Raw genomic sequence first — 23,249 nt, forward strand, 5'->3', positions numbered from 1 at the left:
GCTTGTAGATGAGGAAGGTTTCACTAAACGTCTTATAAAATTCTGCACCAAAGCCATCAAGATTTGGAGTCTTTCCATTTTTTCAGATGTTTTATAGGGACTTCTAGTTCTTCAGAAAGAATAGGACTATTTAAGTATTCTCTATGTTCCAGGCTCAATGGTGGAATTTGAAGCTCTGTTAAAAATGTGTCAATAGAAAAATATTCTGGTGAGTCTGTAGCATGCAGATTAGTGTAAAAATCAGTAAATGCAGAACTATTATCAATCACGATTGAATATTTTTTGCCTTTGCGAGACAGCACACTAGAAATAACATTTCTCAGTCTCCGTTTGTGCACTGCATTGGCTAAGCGCTTTGAATTATTGTTTCTGAATTCAAAGTATCGCTATTTTGTATAAACGAGAGACTTATGAATAGTGTCTGTGTCATAAGCCTGCAGCTCTGTACGTTTTGCTTTCGGTATATCTTAGAGCCACCCTTGTTTTTATGGGCTGTTTCAAGGACAGATTTCTGCAAAGAGCTGTTCTAGCAGCTTCCTGCTTTTTTTTTGTATGGAAGCTTCTTTAATAGACAAACTTCTCATTACTGATTTCATAGCATCCCACACTGATGCCTGAGTGAGATCGGGGGAGATGTTGAGCTTAAAATATTCAGAGAGTGACTCCTTAGGTTTGCTAACCAAATATATTTGGTGTAGGAGGAATGTACTGAGTCTCCAGGCAGCAGTGCAGGAGCCATTTTGCCTCAAATCTACCACAAATGAGAGAAGGGTGTGATCAGAGATTAGAATTGGACCAATGTGTACATCAACAACAGCAAGGAGCAGCATTTTGGAGGTCAGGAACATATCTATGCATGAATAAACCTTATGCCTTTTTGAGTAAAAAGAGTAATTGCATTCTGTTGGGTTACGTTCCCACCAAATATCTCTTAAAGCTAATTTGTCTATTACAAGGGAGAAGTCTGAGTTAGGGCTTGTTCCCACAGTGACTTACTGTGAGATTGGTGCTACTTGCATCCCCCTTTAATTCACATGGTTCACATGACATTGCAGGCAACCAGAAGCTAGGGTGCAGATTTCCCCTTTAAATCCATATCAAAACAATCCTATTATAATGCAAAAAGGAAAGGAAACACCATCTCAGCTTCGCTGCGCTCCTCTGTGTATGCTCTTTTCTTCAATTTTTTTAGTAGGCGGGCTCTCTTAAGCCCTATTACCAGCTCCCTATCTCTCTCTGCTGCTTGCAAAAGCTGCAGCAGCCCCTGCCTACTTTGCCTTTCACTCACTTCCCCTTCTAGTCAGTTTCATATAGTTTCATGTCAGTTGCACCCCAACACTCTCCCTGCTTCAGCTGGGAGAGGCAACAACTGACAAGAAACACTTAAACTGACAAAAAAAACCCTCCCCTTCTCCATTAGCAATATGGATACTCCAGAGGGAGTAAACATGTAAAATTGGGGGTGGGGCCAAAAGGAAACAGGGATACTAAACCTTTCAAGAGGAACACTGACTAGTGTGAATGGAAAACAGCAGATTGGAAGGCAGGAAGTATGAACCTTGCAAATCTATTGTGATGGCAAAAACTGTGTCTTTAATACTAAGTTCAGCTCCTGTGTGAATGAGCCCTTAGGACAGGGAGTGGGGCAATTTGCTCCACTCCTATCTTTACCATAGTGCAGAACATAACTAAAATTGCCTCCAACAACAATATCTTCAGCAAATGTTTCAAGACAAGTTAAGGTGTCAAGCAAGAAGGAGAGTTGTTGAGTGTTCAGGCAATGGATAGATGCCAGAGTTATGAGTCTCCTATAGAACCGCAAATAAGTAATTAGTGTCCTTTGGGATCCAAAAGTTATTCTGCCACATGAAAATGACATCTAGAAGCTATAATAATGGCAACTCCTATGGATTTGGATGATCCACAAGCTGTGTAATAATCACCCATCCATTGACCTTTAAGTTTATTAGAGGATACCTCTTTTTGATAAGTTTCTTGCAAAAAGGTGATATCAGGATCTGTCTTCCGTAATAAAGTTCCAATTCTAGCACACTTCACAGGAGTCCCCAATCCATTCAAGTTAAGGGAAAACAGTTTTAGTCCAGACATTTCCTAAGTTTGTTATAGCTGGAGGTTCGATTGGTGAGAATGGGAAGAATAATATGACTCTGAGAGGGCATAGAGTGCCAAAAAAGATTTAAGAACACAACAAGAGCTAAACAATTAGAACAACTGGTCAACCCATATTGTGGGGTTGACTTTGCAGCCTCACAATCTGGAAATACATCCCAGGATTGCCCACAGGTTGACTCTGCCAACATTGGGATAGTGGCAGAGAAAGAGTCCAAAGTTAAGCAGCAACATTCCTCAAAATAGCAAACATATAAAAAGAATGGAGGCTGTCTGATAGAAAATTCGGTCAAGTTTGGAAGAGGAGCCAGCAGTTTGATCTGCAGAAGGGCTAGAAGGTGTAGATTTAGAAGCACCCTGCTTCTTTCGGCTAGACCATTCAGCTGAATGTGAAAGTGTATTTCTGTTGTGTGGGGATTCACACGGTAGCATGCTTCTGAAAATCAGTTGCTGGAAGCCTCAGGAGGGGAGAGTGTTCTTACACTCAGTTCCTGCTTGCGGGCTTCCCCCAGGCACCTGGTTGGCCACTGTGAGAACAGGATGCTGGACTAGATGGGCCACTGGCCTGATCCAGCAAGCTCTTCTTATGTTCTTATGTTCTAGGTTCAGGAGCTCAAGCCCAAGATCGTGTAATAAAACAGATGCTTAACCTATAGTTGAAGCTGTATAAAAATGGTCTCCTCAATGAACCATAAGCTTGAAAGGATAACCCTAGCAGTAGGGGATAGCTTTTTGCAGAATCTTAGTGAATGGCCTGAAAACCTTGCAGTGCAGCAGGGTATCGGGGCAGACATCTTGAAAAATCTGTAATTCAGCATTTTCATAGGAGATCCATTTAAGCTTTTGCAGTGTAGCACAGATTAATTCTCACTTGGAAAATTGCTCAAAGTGAATAACAATGTCCCTAGGGGGACCACCATCCTGTGATTTATGGTGCAGAGCATGGTGAGCCCTTTCAATATCAGCTTCTGTAAGGCGACGTTGCATAAGAAATTCAACAATAAAAGAAATCATATCTCCTTTTTCTGTATGTGCAGATTCTTCCTGCAATCATGATCCTGCTAATATTCCAGTTTAATTTGGAGATCTAGTACTTGATCTGTTAACTTGTCTGTTCAGATCTTTTATCTTAAAGCCAGTTCAAAAGCTTAATCAACGGTTGTAGTGATCTCTGCAACTTGGGTGGTCAAATCCTTAAATGACTGTTCAAGGGGTTTGAGAGCAGCTTGCCAACTATCCATAAGGTTAATTTGCATTTGTGCAGCTAAATCTGCCAGAGAGAGTTCAGCAGTGGCCTTTGACAGTTTTCCCGCCTTCACTTTATTAGTTGCCATGTTGAACGTGTCAGTTTCATACATACACACCCACTGAGCTGTCAAAAGTTGCTATGTAACAGAACAGGGATGTTAAAAGCTAGGAGAACTAGAGCATTTATGATCTCCTCTAAGTCCCCCAACTGAACCTACTCACAGGCCATGAAAAGTATAGACGATCATCTGTTTGCAGTAAAAAATAAATGAGGAATATTACTGAGATCCAAGGTTAAGAAGCCATCTTGGCAGTGGAGCTAGCCACTCCCCCCCATATAATTGTTTTGACTGTTTTCAGGGGGATTCCTATGTTAACAGTCCACTAGCTGAGGGGCTATAGGTAGGATTTGGCAGAAGCCTCATGAAGCTGGTGGAACTCAAAATACATAGGAAGCTGCCTTCTACCGAGACCATTGCTCTGTCTGACTCAGTATGATCTATACTGTCTGGCAGCAGTTCTCCAGGGTCTTAGACAGGGATCTTTCTCAGCCCTACCTGGAGATGCTGGTATTGAAGCTGGGACCTTCTGCATGCAAAGGAGATGCTCTACCATTCATCTATGGCCTTTCCCTACACACTGCTGGCAGATGACAGATACACCAGCAGAACACCTCAGATGTGCCATACATTCCAGTTGCAAAGATGGATCCAATTAAAGATAGAATCTTAATTGATGACACCCTAGTCTCCTTTGGGAGGAAAGTTGGGATTAAAATGGAATCTATAAATAAAATGTGTGGAGCCAACACAACAAAAGCCTGAAGTACTGGAGACACTAGCAAACTGTAAAGCAAACTTGTTGTTATAGGGACGTTAGCCCTTTCTTTAGCAGCTGCTACTTGGATTGGAACCCTTTCTTTTTAAAGAGCTCATCTACCAGGAGCAGAGGATGTAATTTTTTAATAGGAACAAGGTTAGTTGAAACTGTGGCCCCAACTGCAGTATACATTCAAAGCAGCAGCATCCTACTTTAAAAAGTCACGGCTTCCCCCTCAAAATCCTGGGAACTGTAATTTATTAAGGGTGCTGAGAGGAGTCCTTCTACTCCTCTCACAGAGCTAAAATTCTTAGAGTGGTTTGAGTGGTTTAACAGGCAATCCCTGTTTCCAGGGAACTCTGGCAATTGTAGCTCTGTGAGAGGATAGGGGGTCTACACTTCCCAAGATTCTTTGGGGGGAGCCTTGCCTGTTTACAAGTATTACGATCAGGGTTGGCACCAGAGGGTGGCCAGGTCGGGCCCTGGCCAAGGGCCCCTCCTTAGGGTGGGTGGGTAGTGCTTCCTTCTGCAATCCGTGGCAGCGTTGGTTCACGACGGTGCCACGGATGGTGAGAGGGAGCTCCCAGGCACCCCCCTACTGCTGCGCAGGGCCGCAACACCCGCCTGCCCCGCCTACTTCTCCCTTGACATAAATGTTGGTTGCGCTGCGGGCACAAGCCTGCCATCAACTAAGATGGCGGCTGAGGTTTCCCTAAGGGGCTGATGTCCCTGCTGCCATCTTGGTTGATGGCAGGCATGCGCACACAGCACGGGCAGCGTTCACCAAGGGAAAGGTAGGTAGGTATGTGGGGCGTGCATGCTTGCGTGCTCCGGGGCAGGCTGGTGCCGGCCCTGGTTACGATGTATAGTGCAAATGGGGCCTGTATATGAAGCAGGACCTCAGCTGATATTGAAGTACTGAAAAATAGACCTTGCAGATCTACAGTTGCCACCCAAAATTAATTTTGTACTGATAAGAACAACATTGACTCTAGTAAGCTTTTGCCAGGGCTTATGCTCACAGCACTCTCCCCCAGAAAGGCAGTGTCACTCATCCACCAAATAATAATGTGTTTTGTGGCATGATCTCCTGTGTATATAATTGTGGCATACTCTTGGACTAGCTTGTGAAGTTTCAGATTAAAATGGTGCAGTGTTGCTTCTTATTTTTGCCTGATGATGCATAGAAGTTACTTTCCTATATTGTTGTGATGCAATACGGTGTGCATATCTCTTGATAATCCGAGAATGCATCCTTAGGGGCTTCTCTGTATCTAAGAAATATTTTCTGTGTAGCTTTTACACTTACTATCAAAGGAAATAGTAATATTTAAAATCTATATTGCCCTCTGAGATTATTCAGTTATCAAAATTAAGTGAAGTATAATTTATCCATACAGTATGGATGCATTGACCACCATGTTACCTAGCTACAAAATTCAGTCTTCCACCAGTTCAACATATTATACCTTTCCATTCTTTCTATACACATTTGATTTTGGTCTTGGAGCCTACATGTGTATTGTTCAAGGCTATGGATAATTTGTGTATGTGTGCATGCACGCATGCTTTGATGAAAAGAAAATGAATGAGTTTGCACAGTATGTGGTAGGAGTTAGTTTCAGCCATTCACTGAAACAGACAGTCTCAATGCATATGTTGGAGTGAGGAGCAGTGCATACAGACCAACTGATATAAGGACTTGCCTTGAATTCAATGAAGTGAGAGGTATATTTAAAGATACTAGAGTGTTGTTGTGCACATTAATTTGCTTACAGAACAATACTTTGATACAAGCACTGTTTGCATGAAGATAAATTGTGTGATTCTACCTGATCCTAAGCAGTTAGGAATGCCTAAACCAATTTGTTTCAGTAGTCTCAGGCACATCTATCTCTGCATATGATCCGTGTGCAAATACTAATGCATGCAAGTTATAGTAGTCTAGATATATTCAAAACAGTGCTCAATTAACATGTGGCAGCATGCCCACACAGTTACAGATTATAAAAACAATGTGCTTTCCCTTGTGTTCATCTTTGTACAAATGAAGTTTTTTTTAAGCATTAAAAAATGTACTGCCTTCAAGTAAATTCCGACTTATGGCGACCCCCCTATGAATAGGGTTTTCATGAGGCTGAGAGGCAGTGACTGGCCCAAGGTCACCCAGTGAATTTCATGGCTGTGTGGGGATTCGAATTGTGGTCTCCCAGGTTGTATTCCAACACCTTAACCACTATGCCACACTGGCTCTCTTTTAAGCATTACTTGTTTCTTAAAGAATCAGGAGATGCCATTAATCCTCCTCTCCTTCACTGAGAGGTGTCTGGGATGGGACCTTGATGGATTTGGAGGTGGAGGGTCTGCGGTGCTGTTTGTTTTGTGGGATACCATAGAGCAGAGGTAGTGACTGCTGGTTTTATGAGGTTCTATAGAACTACAGTATGTTGTCTTGTAAAATATGGGGGCTATAGCTTTCTGTTCCTTGAGATATCTGTTTTTAAGTCTTTCTGTATTAACGTTGGCTCTACATCTATTTTATTTCCTAGGGGTCTGTGAGAAGCTACAAGACTCATTGCAAGGGGCACACAGGTTATGTGAGTGGCATGTGTGATGCTGCAGATTGTGAGGTCAAGAGGAGCAATGATTACTAAATCATTGCATTTCTAAAAGAAGAGGTTCTTGCCTAGCACCCGTGTGCCATCCGCCCTTGAAACGCTGCTTATTCCTAGGTAGGCAAAGCGGGACAAAGCGTCTGACTCATTGGCCAGATACGGACATTCTCGTCTTGAGAGGCTCTTCGCAGTCTGATCTCTTATATTCCAGGACGCAGTCCTTGAAGGAGAACGGAGAGCAGATGCCGAAACAGAGCCCCTGGCGCAAAGTAATCCCTGCGAAATGTTGCTAACTGTGCAGCCTGCTCGGCGAACAAAAGCATTCTTTGCACTTAACAAAACGCATCTAAACGGTTGTTTCCAGAGGAAGGTGTACTTACTAATGCTGTTCAAAGCCAACTACTCTTAAGAGCCCTCAGTTATATTAAGAACGTGAAAAAGTGATTGCAGGGGGAGGAAATGTATAGGGGGAGTCCCCCCCCCACTTACGCAGGTTGAAGTCATGAAAGAGGGCAATTGGGGGGTGTTACACGTTCCGAATGAGAGATTCCTTCCATGGGGAGGGGCCACGTGACACCTAACTCACACCCTTGTCTGGGGCGGCTGCCCACGCCGTGGTACCCGTCCGCCCTCTCTTTCCTCTCCTCCGTCACCCCCCTTCTCCGCCGCAGTCTCCTCCCTCTACCACCCCCCCGTCGCGCTCACAGGCAGGCAGGCAGGCACAGGCTGGGGCTCAGTGGGTCGGACGCAGCCATGGCGGAGGGAGGCGAGGGAGAGGAGCTGCTCCGGCCGTCGCTGCTCGCTGCGGGATCGCCCGGCCCGAAGCGCCTGTGCTCGCGGGTGATGGGGGCGGCAGTGCCCCCCTTGGGAGGCTGCCCGGGGGGTCCTGTCGGAGCGGCCGTGCCGAGCGGCGGAGCCCGTGCCGGGGGTGGTGGCGGCGGCGGCGGGGCCCAGGGGTGCTGCCCCCTGGGCGGGCCTGGCACCGGGCCTAGCTGCGGGCCGGAAGGGACGCTGCTGCCCTTGCTGCAGCCCGAGTCGCTGCTGGACGCTGCGGCCAAGCGGGTAGCGGGCAGTTGGGCTTTCGAGCGGGTGGAGGGCCGTTTCCAGCGCATCCCGGAGCCCGTCCAGCGCCGCATCGTCTACTGGAGCTTCCCCCGCAGCGAGCGCCAGATCTGCATGTACTCAAGCTTCCAGCCCGGGCGCCCTGGTGGCAACGGGGCGTCGGGAGGCGGCGCGGGAGCCGCGGGCAATGGGACGGGCGCCGGCAGTAGCAGCAGTGAGGACAGCCAGGCGGCAGCAGCAACCACTGGCCCAGCCGTTCTCTCGGGCGCGCCCGGCACTGCCCCTCATCCGGCCCCGGGCGCCCCAGTCAGCGCCGCCGTCACTGAGGGGCTCCCCTTCCGCAGAGGCATCCGGCTGCTGGAAACGGGCGCCGTGGACAACGTGCTGCAAGTGGGTGAGTGAGCGACTGAGCGAGCAAGGCGACCGCCCGCCCCTTCTGTCCTTCTCCGGCGCGTCCCACCGGTTCGTTCGCCGCGCTCTGGGCTGCTGGCTCCCCTCCCCCCCCGTTCCTCTTCCTCCTTTCCTTCCTAATTTCTTTCTTCTTATGTCGCTCTTTCTCTCTTCCTAGACTTCTCTGCTTCGTCATCCTGTTCTCCTGCTTTCCTTTTCTCCTTCTACCGGTTGCCCTTTTCCCTCCCTCTCTCCCTCCTGTCAAATTCCATCCCTTCCCCCATATTGTCCCCTCTCCGTCGACCCTCTTTTCCTCCTCTTCTCCCCACCCCCCTCTTTTCATCTCTTCTCTCACCAGTTTCAGGTCCTTATCTCTGCGCTTCTGTGCTTTAAGACCCTGAAGACCTCCCCCCTCCTCCAACAATCGCAGCCTTTTGTCTGGTCTGTTTGTTGCTTGACAGTATCTCCCCCACACTCACCACCCTGGAGGGTGGAGGTTGGAAGAGGGAATGCGAGAATGTCCCTTTTCAGAAATGCAAGCAAGCCCTGTTTTGTGGTGGGTTGAGGAGGCAGCTTTTATCACTTTCATTTTCTTTTTATAAACGGGGGTGTTGCTAAAGGATGGGAAGGAGATATTGGGGTGAAGTTTTAAAAAGGATTAAACAGCTGCCATCATCTAAAGACCTTAACAGTTTAGAAATGATTAAAACTCTTTATCAAACTGCCTTCCATAGCCTTACTAGCATGCAAAACCTCTCTCTCCCTCCCCCCCCTCAAAAGGCCAGGTGAGGATAAAAAGGAGGATCCCCCCTGGGAAGAGGATACCTATAGGGAAAGCTGGGTTAGCACGCATTACTATTGGTCTTTGCCATTGGAAAACTATCTATTGCTTCTGTCCAAATACTCCAAATTGAATGTAAGAAATTGGATTATTTTAGAAGGAAGGGGGAAATAGTAAGAAATGTTTAACTTTGACTAGTGCCTGGATGTTTGGAATTTTATCATTACTAGATTCCATTTCATGTGTGAGTATATACATAATATGGATTCCATTGGAAACTGAAAATGGAAATGAAGTCCTTGACTTTATTGACATTCAACGCAAGGTTCATTATTACTAGCCTTGTCAGGGGACTTGCAAGTGAGTGACAAAGGTTGTTTTCCTCCCATCCTGTTTTCTCCCTGAAATCTGCTTTTATGCATTGCACATTGTTGGTGGAGGTGAATAAAATTAGTGTTCCCATTAAATTGATATTCTGGTATAATTTGTTTTGCCTATGTGAAATGTAAATTCATTTTGTGCTGAGGCCCATTGCCATGTATAAGACATATTATTTGCCCCCCGCAATTAAAAAAAGTTTTACAGTGTGTGTGGCTATTTTTTTTCTCAACAGAAAAAGAGAGGGAGGTACATTGATACAATGTGGTATTCATTAGCCAGTCAGTCATATTTATTTGCTAAAAACTATTAGTCATCATAAAAATACAGACACAATCAAGTTGAAAGATACAGTATTCAACAAAAATGAAGTGATGTTCAGGGTTTTTTAATCAGTCCCTTTTAAAAAAAAATCTTCTGGAATGTTTATAGTTTACTTTTTAACCATAATTAATTTATATATGCAGTATATCTTTTTCCCTTACAAAGGGCTCAGTTATCCATTATGGATAAATTGATAGATTCTAAATCCTGCTTTATAGTAGTCAAGAGCTGAAATGACAATATGAAACAACATAAGAGAAATAAATCTAAAGAATCTCTGAATATGATAAAATGCCTCGACTGCAGAGGTTGCCATCCTTGGATTACAGAACATTTTCATTTGATATGCACTACATCAAGAAAAAAGCAATTTGTTGAGCTTCTGATCAAAATAGGTATGAAATCAGCAGTAGGTTTTGCAATGGGTGACTCATTGTTATGTGAATGTGAAGACTGGGGATCTCTGGACTGTTTCTGTACATTAAATTCATTAGAATTGTTTTTTAAAGCCTTAAAATTACTATGATAATTAGACAAGCCACCAAGTGCAAGATTGTGAATAAATAATTCTAAGAGATAGACTCCTTAATATTTCTTGAATTAGGAATGTACAGACCTTGTAACTTGTTTTGTACTGTATGATCAATATTTTTTGCAGCAGTTGGAAAGTATTCCCTTTAAAGACGCCTCCTCTTAGAATACTTTGGGAGAAACTAAAGGTTTTGTTAATGACAAAGATGAGTTTCAGGGAAATGGTGAAGGCAGGAAAGTATTAGGTTCACCAAGCTGTAATATGAATGCAACAATTCCAGTTTGAGGGCAGACCAAATTATAGGCCATTTTATGATTGAATTGAAGGTATGACCATTCGTGTGTCTTTGCCATGTCATGGTTCCATGACTAGATGAAACGGCCTCTTGGGACTTGGGAATTAGCAATAATGTTGGGTTTTGTCATATACCATGTAACATAAATGCAAAACTTAACTGCAAACCAGTTCAGTTTTAATATATGTGTTTTTCTAAACTATCACTAGAATGGTGGGGGGAAAGAAAGAAGTTTTTCTTGTTGAATTGCATATCGTGGAAGAGGGATGGCAATGTCTGCAGTGAGTGACAATAAGGAGAAGTTGTCAGCTTCCATTGATGCTCTTCCCTCTCCTTTTAAAGTTTACAAGCCATAGATAAATTTATAACAGGGCTGGGGAATGAGATGAAAGACTCCTGATTTAATAGGGAAAGGAGTTGGTGCACATTTGCATAATACTGTAAGCCCCTTCCTAGAGAGGAGCTGAAAGAGAATATAAATAAAACAAAATGCTCTGAAGTGATGAATGTTTATCTCATGCAGATGGTGGGCATAATACTTTCCATATCTATACTAGTAACCACATCTACTAATGCATAAGATAGAGTAAGCTTTACCAACAAAGGGGTTTGTTGGTTTTGGAAGCATTTGCATTGAAATTGGAATTTTTGATGCTGTGATGTATGAGAGTCTTTATATTATAAGAGAAAAATATCCTAGCCACTAAATCAAAATTATTGTTAATTTATAATACAGGCCATCTGTAATTCTACATTCATAATATGATATTATCAGTATGTTCATAATATGATACTATCCATTCAATGCATTCTTTGATGTCTGTTCATAGTTAAATTGTATGGATGGAAAGTTAGGATTGTTTTGGGGCATCAAATGGATTTTTTTAAAGACAAATATTTGTTTTGAAGTGATCAAAAACAGCAGTAGTGGGCTAGACAAAAGGTTTTTTACATTTAATCTTTTGGTGCCTCCCATTCTAGAGATCTAAGCAGTGCGTATGGTGCATGGTCAATTAATAATTCCTTCATGCTTAGTAAAACTTAAACACTTGCTTAAGCTTGATCTCATTAGGGTCATTCAATTGATTTTTCAATTTTAGAAAGCTGTTGGACAAAAGCATCTTTGTCTTCTGTTTGCATGATAATACATTTTTAGCTTTGTGTGGAATGGAGAATCTTGGGGCTTAATTATGAAGCATGCTGCTTGTTGGGATTCCTAAAGGTGGGAGTTAATTTTTAACAAGTTAATCAGTATATATATTGATTAATATGTACTATATAAATATAATTTTTATTATAAATATCAATAAACATTAATAAAAGTTTACATGGAAGGTATTTTATTCTGAGGAAATATTGTTTATGAATATTGATAGTAAACCTTTATCCAGCGTTAAAAAAGCTATGCTCCTAGTTTGCACTTTTAATTTATTATAGTTTTGTTTTTGCATCAATGCCTGTATACTCATAATCTCATTTTTAGATGGGAGTCTGTATTATTGCTTTTTATGATTATAGTACAATCTTAGGCAAGGAAAGGTACATTTACACACTGGCAGCCATAACCATCAAACCTTTAAATATAAAATATACAACCAGATACCTGAAATTCACTGTATTATGTACTCTGCAATTTTGGAATTCTTACAGAGAAGTGTATGTGCACTGAAAGATACATAAGGAGAATTTACTTTTTTAAACTTATTGGTGTAGCCATGAAATTTTTTAAAAAATATAGAAGTAGCAGTATAACCATTCTAACTGGGCAATCCTTTGCATGCTTCCCTGTAAGCTATTGAATACAATGTGACTTTGAATAAACGTATTTAGGATCTTGCTGTAAACTTGCTTTTGGTCTCTGTCTTTTAATTTCACAATTCTTCTGACATTGTGCTGCAGACAGTGTTGCTTTCATTGGGGACACACATTCACCTGTTGGGAAGCAACATATCTACAGGTAGCTTCAGGATTTGCAGTGTATATGTATTTTCCACCTTGCTTTGATCGACTACAAACATGGTTAAATATCAAACTAACACATGATGATTTATGTCAGTAACTGCTTGTGTTTCATGTTTCTTAAGAGATATGGAACATATAGATGAATAGTTTTGTTAAGCTTTAGTCAGAGTGCTGGACTAGGACCTGGAGACCAGGGTCCAAATCCCCACTCATGCATGAAACTCACTGGGAAACCTTAGGCTGGTTATTGTCTCTTAGCCTACCATACCTCACAGGGTTGTTGTGAGGATAAAACAGGGAGGTGAGGATCTTGAGCTCCTTTGAGGAAAGGTTTGATATAAAGGTCATAACAGTAAATAAATACATACAGCTACTATGTATATCAAAACTGAAAGATTCTGAAAATTGTTCAGAGGAAAAAGACACAAAGAAGTGTCTCCATCCCTGATACCATGTTAAATTGATTTGAAATATGAGCTAAAAGAAAGAAAGTTCTTAGCTTTGGTCTTGGTGGCATGTACTCCCAGAGACATCACTAGGGGGTATTGCTATTGCTCCCAAAACCTCATTGTGAATTGCTCCTAAAATCTTAATCTATACAACATTTACTTTGAAATTAGTGTCCCTGATTTTTTGATGGACTTTACTATCGATAAATATTTATGTCTATAGCCTGAATTCTGTATTGTCTTGCTTCATCCATCCAGACTTCACACATATTTTTTTCTGCTCTTTAACTGCAATCTAGTACCCAGTAAAGTGTGCTTACATCTGAATAGTTTGTGAGAGTAACATGTGCTTAATTTTGTTAATTTCTTCCTAAATTTAGTGCAAGGAAATACTATTGCAGCATTCACTTTTAGACATGAACATTTTTGTTACCACTCTTTGAAACAGTTTTGTTATTAGAAATCAGTAATAATGAACAGCTTATACAAAATTAAATGCATGTTTTCCTATTGTTCTATGCGTGTGAAATAGCTTGTACCTGTCCTGTTCTCACTGGGCTTCTTAAGGAGATGAGAGACTCCCCAGCTGGAACACAACTGAGGGCAGCATAAGGGCAGCATCCAGGGTCAGTGCAAAGTCAGAACCCAGTCTACCTCAAATCCAAGGGGATCAGACAAGAATCAAGGTCAGAGCAGTCCAGGAGTCAGAAGCCAAGCAGTCTGTAGGCAACACAGGTAAGGGGCAAGGCAAGAGACAGGTCTGGGGTCCACAAGTAAGCTTTAGATAGGCCAGATATAGAACTGGGGTATAGACATTGTTCTAGCAGCCCTTCCAGCCTAGCATTGGAGGTTTTATGCTGGAGCTCATCTGACTCCCATTGATCACCTGTAGCCAGACCTTTACTCCCAAGGAGTCCAGTCCTGTAGTCAGGCTCTCCTCTGGATAGGCCGGGTCTTCATCTGGTGTCAGGCAATGCCTCTCCCTTGGTCTTGGGGGGGGTTAGCCTTGATGTCAGAGGCCAGATTTGCCCCAGGTGCCGATGGCCCATCCTAGGTCTTGTCACAGTATCCTGGCCCCTCACTCTTTGATGGCACCTGAGCCAGGGCTGGGTCCAAGACCTGAGCCTTCTGGTATTCCTCTGATGAGGATACCTTTGTCTGGGACATGACAGTACCATATTTTGATTCAGTAATTATTTATGTTTTACTAATTTAACAGTTTTACCCATACCAGTGTTATCACAAAATAAAAAAGGATTTATTTTAACCAATTAGTAAATAGAACAATAAATACTTGTTCCCTTAACTTCAAGTGAGATGATAGCTTCAATCTTATTTATAACATTGGTTTATCTCAAGAGGCACAAACTAGTTCTCAAAGCATATTTGTGGATAATATAAAACCAACTTTGAGGGCTGGATGACAGAGTAGGAGAGGTGTTGATTACTGGCAGAGAGATCAAGGCAAATAAAAACTGGAAACAGGATTGTTTTGGGGTGTGTACAAATGTACGTAAGTTTGCACGGTTAGCCTTTTATGGATCGCCACTCACCACTTTTTGGTATAGCCTTCCTCAGAGAACTAAGCTTGGAAGCAACCATTTATTTCTGTTGTCAGAAGAAGCAAACTATGAAAGTCTGCTTTCAAAAGTGCCTTTTTCCTGGCCTTTGTAACAAAAAAGCCATGGAGTAAGCTTGGATTATTGGTTATTGTTGCCATCAGAATTTTCAGGATTGGGGTTTTGCCTGACATGCAAAAGTTTACACATTCCTTAGGAGACCACGTTGAGCGCTAATCAAGGCTTAGGATCTTCTGTAAAATGGCACAGAAAAATTGCATGAGCTCCATGTTGCAGCTCAAGTGAACAGTTTCCAGATGATAATGTCTGCATTTTAACATTTAGTGCCACTAACTTTATTGATCCTCACACCAGCAGCTTCCAAGAATGTGCAGTTCAGCTGTAGAGAATGTTATGGCCAATATGTAGAGAAGTTGCCTCACGGATGCTGCCTGCGTTGGTTGTAATATTTAAATTAGTCCTAAGTTCTGGTAGGCCTTTCTGGATGGCCACTAGATAAAGTTTGCCCCTCAGAATTCTAGTCCTGTGGGAACCAGCACTTCAGATAGCAACATTGAGAGGAGGCATTTGGAGGACCTTGGGGCAAAATTTGGCCCATTCACAGAAGAAATCTCTTGGTAGCCACAAATTTGTGGGTGTCATTTTTCCCCTCCCGAACCCCCACAGTGTTATGCTATGTGATTATGTAGCATTGCTTTTCCAGGAACATCTAAGTGTTAAAAATGGCTGGGGGACACAATTCTTTTGTGCCCAGAAACCACTGTTAGAGCAGCACTATGTCACTTACATGGTGTCATTATATGGGATTTTGGGGGGAGGGAATGGCCACCTGTGCTATTAAAATATATCTTCAACTTTATTGGGCTTGCTTTTATGTAACATGTATTGGTAAGGAGGAACATTTCTTTCTAAAGATTGGGTGTGATAGGTTGTTAAAATTCATACTAATTAAGCCAAATTCATACTAATTAAGCTCCTGCATTGGCAGGAGCTGGACTAGATGATCTCTGAGATATCTTCCAACTCTTTGATCCTATGATTTTGCCAAACTGCATATAACTCAATACAACTGCACCACAATGAAAGGCGGGGAGTCTGGGGCAACCCATTTGAAATGGCATTTTGATTATCCAAATTATTATTATTTTGTTTTAAATATTATTAACCTGCCCTTCATTACAGTGCAATACCAGGGTAGAGTGCAATAAAGTAAATTGAAACCAAAAGTAGAATAATAAACAGAAGAATAAAATGAAAATGTAAAACCACAGCAGAAGCAGCAATAACAGAAATAATAGTCAACATCCAACTGGGCAGTCAACTCTGCATAGAGGCCTGCTAGAATAGATGGGTTTTCAGTTGGTCCTGAAAGCTCATCAGTGCTGGCTCCGATCACATTCCAAGGGGGAGGGCACTCTATAGTTGGGATAGATTTCCTTTGGATGCAAAACAACTGAGAGGGTGTGGGCTGTTGATTTTAACACACAGGAAGATTAGCGGCTTGCCACAATGTCTCACCAAACATTCCTATAATCATAGGAAAAGGAGAGAAGGGGTCCTTGCTGCCAGTCTTTGTAATGAATTGTTGTTTAGGTGATTTTTTTGTTTTACATCAAAGATGTTTACAATTCCAAAGCTTAAATATTAACACAAGTAACTTGTCAAGCAAACTGTGATTGAAATGCACCTGTTAGAACCCTCCTAGAAGATGTTTAGTTCTAGATATGTGCTGAAATCTAAATGTAAAAATGCTTAACTACCTTTATATAATATCTCTGTTTTGCCTGTGTCCATGGTTTACAGAAAGTTGTCCAACTATTTCAGATCACCCTCCCACAGCAACTTTTTTGCCCTCTCTGGTTCCTGGCTCTAAAGTTTTTATTTATTTATTTATTTATTTATTTATTTATTTATATCCCAACCTTCCTCCTAGCAGGAGCCCAGTTTGCCAGTCCCTACCAGTAGGACCTGCTCTTGCCCCTATGCCAAGTATTTTTACTGTTTTCCCCTTGGGTCTTCCCTTTAAGTCCACTCCCCTATTCCTTATCCTTTTCTTAAGTGCCTGCTACTTGCTTTACTGCCTACTATGCTTGCATTTGATCTTGTCCCTTAATTCCTGTACATTCTAGGTTCTTTTTCCACAGAAATTCTCAGCCTCCCTGACTGCCAGTACTACTGTGTTTGCACTTCTGTTCTGCCAGCTGCAAACAGTGCCACTCATTTCGCGGCCTGGCATGAAGTTTTTCTCTCAGCTAAGCTGACGTCTCAGTTTTCTGACAGGCTGTGATTGCAAATTATGCATGGTGTGGAGAAAGTAGGTTGGGAGAAGTTTTTCTTCTTTTCTAATAATACTAGAAAACAGGGCCATCCAATTAAACTGAATGTTGGAAGGTTTAGGATAGTCAAAAGAAAGCACGCAAAGCACATAGTAAGCTATGGAATTCACTCCCACAAGATGCAATGATAGCCACCAAGTTGGATGGCTTTAAAAGAGGGTTAGACAAATTCCTGGTGGATAAGGCTATCGATGGCTACTTGCCACAGTGGTTATAGTTTCTCATCACTGTTGGAGGCAGCATGCCTCTGAATACCCATTGCTGGGAATCGCAAGTCAGGAGAACATTATTGCATTAAGTCCTGCTTGTGGGCTTCCCATAAGCATCTGGTTGGCCACAGTGAGAACAGGATGCTGGACTAGATGGGTCTTTGGCCTAATCCAGCAGGTTCTTCTTATATTCTTAAACCTTTCCCATCAGCAGTTAAAATATTAACAAACATTTATATCATAGAAGCTCTGATAATGGCCATAGGTCCTCACAGGTGACAGCTAGTTTTTGAGAGAGCAAGAGAGAAATGAGTGTGATTCAGCAATTCACTGCCAGTCTTTGATCAGTCAAAAAATAATAGCTTCTTCGTTGTACACAATGGGGGAGGGTTAGCGTGCTTCATTATGTGCATATAAAGTGAGCATCTATACACCTAATTTATTTAATAGGAATAAGCATTCATAATTTCTTTTCTGAAGCCAGATGCCATAAATACATTTGGAAATGCATCAGATCCCTTGACAGTGATGAACACTGAATCAAGAGGAGTTGCATCATGCAAAACAGGCTTTTAAAATAAAACCATTTATGGCTGTTAAGCACAAGAGCTACACCAATATGTCCGGAGGTTATAAAAACATCTATAGTTTTTGTCTTGCATCTACAAGTTTTATTTTAATGGTGCATATTTATTCAACTGTTCCTGTTGCAATTGATACTGCAGCCTGCATCTGGGAAAAAGCTGAAAAAATAATGCACATTTTTGTTGATAATTGTGGGTAGTATTGTACTTTAATATGCCAGAATATAGTATTTGCTAGCATTTGCCCTGCTGCTTTGATTGCAAACTAGAAATAAAAGGTAAATATATTGCATGCATTTATACTTGGGTTCTACCCCCACCTCAGTGGAGTCTGAGCAGCTGTGTTAATCCACCTAGCTGATTACAACCACAGATCAAGTTCCTGGATACTAAAGGGAATAAAAATGCCCCAATGTGCTTGAATAGGAGAGGTTGGGTGGAACCCTGCAGACTGTTGGCTCATTTGGGAGGGATGTTGTTTCCCCCTGTGCTTTGCCTGTTTTGATTTGGTCAAATGGCAAGGCAATGAATGTTGTGTTACTGCAGGAAGGAACTGGTAGAATGAGCATCTCTGTCTGGATGTGCATTTTTGTGTGTTTAAAGGTGCTTTAAAACAAGCCATAGGGTGGATTGCGCCCTCCCAATTATCTCCACAGACCAAGCAGTGGTTCCTTTAGGCTATGCAAAAACAACACTTTCTCATGCTAAAAAAAACCTTGCAACAAATTAGTTTTTCCCCTTCTCCCTGTCTCTGAAAAAAGCAAAGATATAACAAAGTGAGACATGCATTCCTAAAAGTCGTGGTGTTTTTTTTCTTGCCTTCATAAAAATGAGTTGGTCTCTTTCCTTCCTCTTTACATTGTCTGACATAAAATACCCTGGAGTATGTTGCCTAAAAAATGATGCTTTCTTCCCATTAAAGTTCCCTTGTACAGGAAGTGCAGGCAGTCCATGTTGTTTATTTAGTGCTGTTGGTACACATTGTGAGGTATCCCAAGAGGACATGCTGAAATCACTTATTCAAGGTGCTCTCTGTGTATTAAGTGAAATTTGCACCATAAAGATCTATGAAACTCTGACCTTTTTCCTGCACAGCATTTTCTTATTTTCTTATATCTGTAATTGTTTTGTATTACTTTATATTATCAAGGGTTCTATAAAATAAATTTCTATATGACCTTTCATCTTGCAGGAAAAATAGGCCAAGCCATTTTAAAAAGAAATGTTGTAGTCAGCAAAACTGTTCAAGGCTCTGCTTTCACATGGCTGATAGGCCTGGAGAATGTTCAACGAACTTTGGTTTAGGATACAATATCTATTTTAATATTTGTCAAATGCACACTAGAACAGAAAATGCAAATGTTATCCCCTTTTCTGACCTTATTAGCCCAGCCTCCAACCCCCATCTTCACTGGTTCTTTTAATAAATTAAACTTCTCTGTGATACATTGTGTTTACAAGGATACCATTAAATATTATTTTAAAGCAAACATTTAAGTTCTGAGTATGGGCTTTTCCCCTCTGAAAGTGTTAAAGATGGGTTTTCAAAAAATGCACACATATGCAATTGCTTGTGCCAACTGTAGCCATTTTGAATGATTCCTATACAGAGGCTGGGGTACTGCAGTGACAAGTAGGCACAATGCACCCTTTTTAATATGGAACCAATGCCAAGGCTTTACCATTAGTTTTAAGAGTTCGTCTAGTGTCCATATTGTCCATATTTATATGTACATATTGTCCATATAAATCCTTTCCTCCCAGTCATCTAGAGAGGTGGAAAATTCTGGTTTTGTATTCCTGTCTTAGGGTGAAGTCCAGCTCATCTTACTGCTGGGCTGGGGTGAGTTGGATGCTATGGATCCCCGCCTGTGCCGGCAAGCTCCCAACTGTGCTGGGCTGTACCGGGCTCCACCAGCAGCAGCCCTTTGCCGTGGCTGAGCTGTGGCACCACCAGGAGCCTGCTGGTGCAGCCGGCGGTCTGCCGGGGAAGGCCAGCCCAGTGGGCAGAGAGCTGGTAGAAGCCCTGAAAATGGCATTTTAGGGGTGTGGTGGGGGAGATGAGGGGGGACGACTGAAGGGGGGACTTACATGACATCCTCCTCTCATTCAGAGCCCTCTCCCAGGTCCCACTCCACTCAGAAACTCTGCTGGCCAAAAGGCCAGTGTGACGCCCTTCCCTGGCTCTCCCTGTCAGGTTCCTACCTGCTTGTGGTTACTGCCTGTCTCTAGGCACCACCAGGGACTCCACCAGTCCGGACTGTCCTTTTTTATGGTTTCTCTCTCCGCTCTAGCATAGATCTCAACAGATCCCCCTGCTAGGCAGCACCACCAGTCACGTCCTATAACCAGTATTCCTAGAGACTCTGCCTGAGTCTCCCTCAATTAGGTTACCTCTGTGACTGCGTGCTTAAGCTGTCCCAATCCCTTTGATTTACTCAGACTGCTTATAATTCTGGTTTGCTCTGAATACTTGTGGTGTTATATTCTTCCCTTCACCCGCTGCCACCATCTGCCACTCTTCAGCCTTGGTTATTTACCTCACCCTCCCTTCTGGTCTGTGAAACCCCAGCCAAGGATCAGGCCTCTGGTAAACCAAATTAAGTATTTATTAAATAACACAGAGAACAAGATTAACAAGATTTCTTCATAAGGCACATAAGCATATGGTTTTATCTAATACTAATCCGAACTCCACCCCCCTCCTTCTCCACGCTCTCCTGACAAACAACTCTCTCAAACCCACCAACGTCCACCTCACATCCACTTCACATCCACCCAGATTTACCTGTCATACTTCCTTTTATACTGTCAGCCATTTTAAACATTCAGCCAATCATCCAGCATTCTACTGCACATTCACTCCCCCTTCCTCTTTCATTCTACTTACCATGTATCTCCTATACAACCAGCACTTACCCTATTTACACTAATACAGGAACATCACAGCCAGTGTGCCAAAAAAATTGTAATGGGCCTCTATGGGGAGTGCTTACTCCTTGGGAGGCCAATTCATGGGAGCCAGCGTTTCCAGCTAGGGCAGCAGCTCCCCAGCAGGAGGAGGATCCCTTGGAGCTTTCTGCCGGCTCCTCCTCTGCTAGTCCCCTTTCTGCCAACTCCCAGGCATTTGGATTGGTCTGCTCTCCTACTAATGGCAGAACTTTTAGTCTCCTGTAATCCCTGCTGTTCATCTTTCGTAATTCCATGCATCTAGTATTTGTTCGGTATCTTCTATAGCAGTGGTTCCCAAACTTTTTTCCCCATGGACAAAAATTGCTGAGGGTCTTGGCAGACCACTTTATGATTTTTCTGCCTGTTGTAGCAATTGTAAATGCATTGTGCTAGATGCTGTATGGTTTTTAATTGTATTTGTATTATTCCTTTTAATTCTTAGATGGCATTTTATTCTATTACAATTTGTATTCCTTAGAATTCAAATTGTAGTACAAAAAATAAAGGAAATAAAACAAGCAATAAAAATACAATTAAAAATCAATATGAATATTTAATATAGACGTGCTGCAGACCACCTGCATGAAATTTGTGGACCACTGGTGGTTCATGGATCACAGTTTGGGAACCCTTGTTCTATAGGATTTAGATTCCTGAGAATCTAAGCTTTCATTGTTTAAAAATGAAGCAAGTTTCTCGTCCCTGGAGATTTATTTGAATACAAATTGGCAGTGTCTGCGAAAAGGATCCAGGAAGTAGTGGTTCCTTTTTACCTGACTCTCACTCAAAGTGCTAGTTATACCCCCTTTTCTATTAATACTTGTCTCCACTTGGCCAGTTTTCAGAATTCTACAATTCTAACTGGCATTCAGAATTAAGTATGCAAACCGATGGCTCTGCTCAGTCCAGTCTATGATGGTTTTTGGCCCCTGGGGTATGCACATTCAGTACACTAGATCATTAGTGGGAATGGGAGGCCTGGGTGCACCTCCTACATCCCTGGTCTGCTCTCTCTTCTTTGCTTGGAGAAAGAATGTGAACTCCAAGCTCATGTTTCTTGACCAAGCAGGGTGGAAGGGGGTCTAGGTTTCATGCCTCTCATTCCCCACTACAGCCACATATGATGCCTCCATTTATTTATTTATTTATTTATTTAATTACATTTTTAGACCGCCCTATAGCAGGAAGCTCTCAGGGCAGTGTACAACAAATAAAATCACAATTAAAATATGAGCAAGTGTGAAAAATATAGTACAATTATAAAAACATTAAACATGATAAAAATCTGAAATAGAGTTGCCATTCAGTTTATAATTAAGATCCATATTAGGTTTAAAATATTAAATTTAAAATGTTTAAAATGCCTGGGCGAAAAGGTAGGTTTTTACCTGGCGCCGAAAAGATAACAGAGAAGGCGCCAGGCGTATCTCGTCTGGGAGGGCATTCCATAGTTCGGGGGCCACCACTGAGAAGGCCCTAGATCTAGTTGTTGATCTCCGGGCCTCTTTATGAGTTGGGACCCGGAGAAGGGCCTTCGACGTTGAGCGTAGTGAACGGGTAGGTACATAGCGAGAGAGGCGTTCCACCAGGTATTGCGGTCCGATGCCGTTTAGGGCTTTATAGGTAAGAACCAACACTTTGAATCTGGCCCGGAAACATATCGGTAGCCAGTGCAGCTGCGCCAGGACAGGTGTTATATGGTCAAATTTCTTTGTCCCAGTGAGAACTCTGGCCGCAGCATTTTGCACTAGCTGAAGTTTCCGAACCATCTTCACAGGTAGCCCCACGTAGAGTGCATTACAGTAGTCCAATCTAGAGGTTACCATAGCATGGATAACTGAGGTGAGATTCTCCCTGTCCAGATAGGGTCGTAGTTGGGCTACCAGCCGAAGCTGGTAGAATGCATTCCGTGCCACCGAGGCTACCTGAGCCTCAAGTGACAGGAGCGGATCTAATAAGACCCCCAAACTACATGCCTGCTCCTTTAGGGGGAGTGTAACCCCATCTAGGGCAGGTCGAACGTCAACCATCTGGGCAGAGGGCCCTCCCACCAACAGCATCTGTCTTGTTAGGATTGAGTTTCAGGTTATTAGCTCTCATCCAGCCCATTATCGCGGCCAGGCAGCGGTCTAGTACATCAACAGCCTCACCTGACGAAGATGAAAAGGAGTAGTAGAGCTGCGTATCATCAGCATATTGTGCCCATGTATATGAGCTGCAAAGTGAAGTGGGCAAAACAGCACACTTGCATGAAATTTGATATCATACTATGTGAATGAGTGTAACAAGCACATTTTCATACCTTTCTATTGATATTCATAATTCCTAATATATAATAAGCATTGTTGCATTTTTTTTTCATGAAATACCAGCAGCTATGAATAATGGGTTCTGAATATATTGTGCTCTACTTATATTTGCATAAAACTGGTGATACCATCCTGCTGAGTTTTAACTTTTCACTGGTTTTGTAGGTTTGGGTTTTAAAAAAAGCAGGAAATGCTTCATTCACTAAACTTTATGGAATGATTAGCAAGGTGCTTGTGTAAAACAGTACATAGGGAAGTTATGTTAGCTGAGATGCCTTTCCTGGGCTACCTTCT

General features: G+C 42.3%; 1 protein-coding gene across 2 annotated transcripts in view; it reads left to right on the forward strand.

Annotated features, from left to right (window-relative positions):
- Positions 1 to 6,990: 6,990 nt before the first annotated feature.
- ZSWIM5 (zinc finger SWIM-type containing 5) overlaps positions 6,991 to 23,249 on the forward strand; it is a 170,125-nt gene continuing 153,866 nt past the window's right edge. Inside the window, exon 1 of one of the 2 annotated variants that reach the window (XM_061632780.1) lies at positions 6,991 to 8,268. In XM_061632780.1, the coding sequence (XP_061488764.1) occupies positions 7,368 to 8,268 (901 nt within the window). In that variant the 5' untranslated portion in view covers positions 6,991 to 7,367. The remainder of the gene's footprint in view (positions 8,269 to 23,249) is intronic. The other variant, XM_061632781.1, reaches the window with a different exon arrangement.

The sequence above is a fragment of the Rhineura floridana genome, chromosome 6 (assembly GCF_030035675.1).
Source record: "Rhineura floridana isolate rRhiFlo1 chromosome 6, rRhiFlo1.hap2, whole genome shotgun sequence".
NCBI lineage: Eukaryota > Metazoa > Chordata > Lepidosauria > Squamata > Rhineuridae > Rhineura > Rhineura floridana.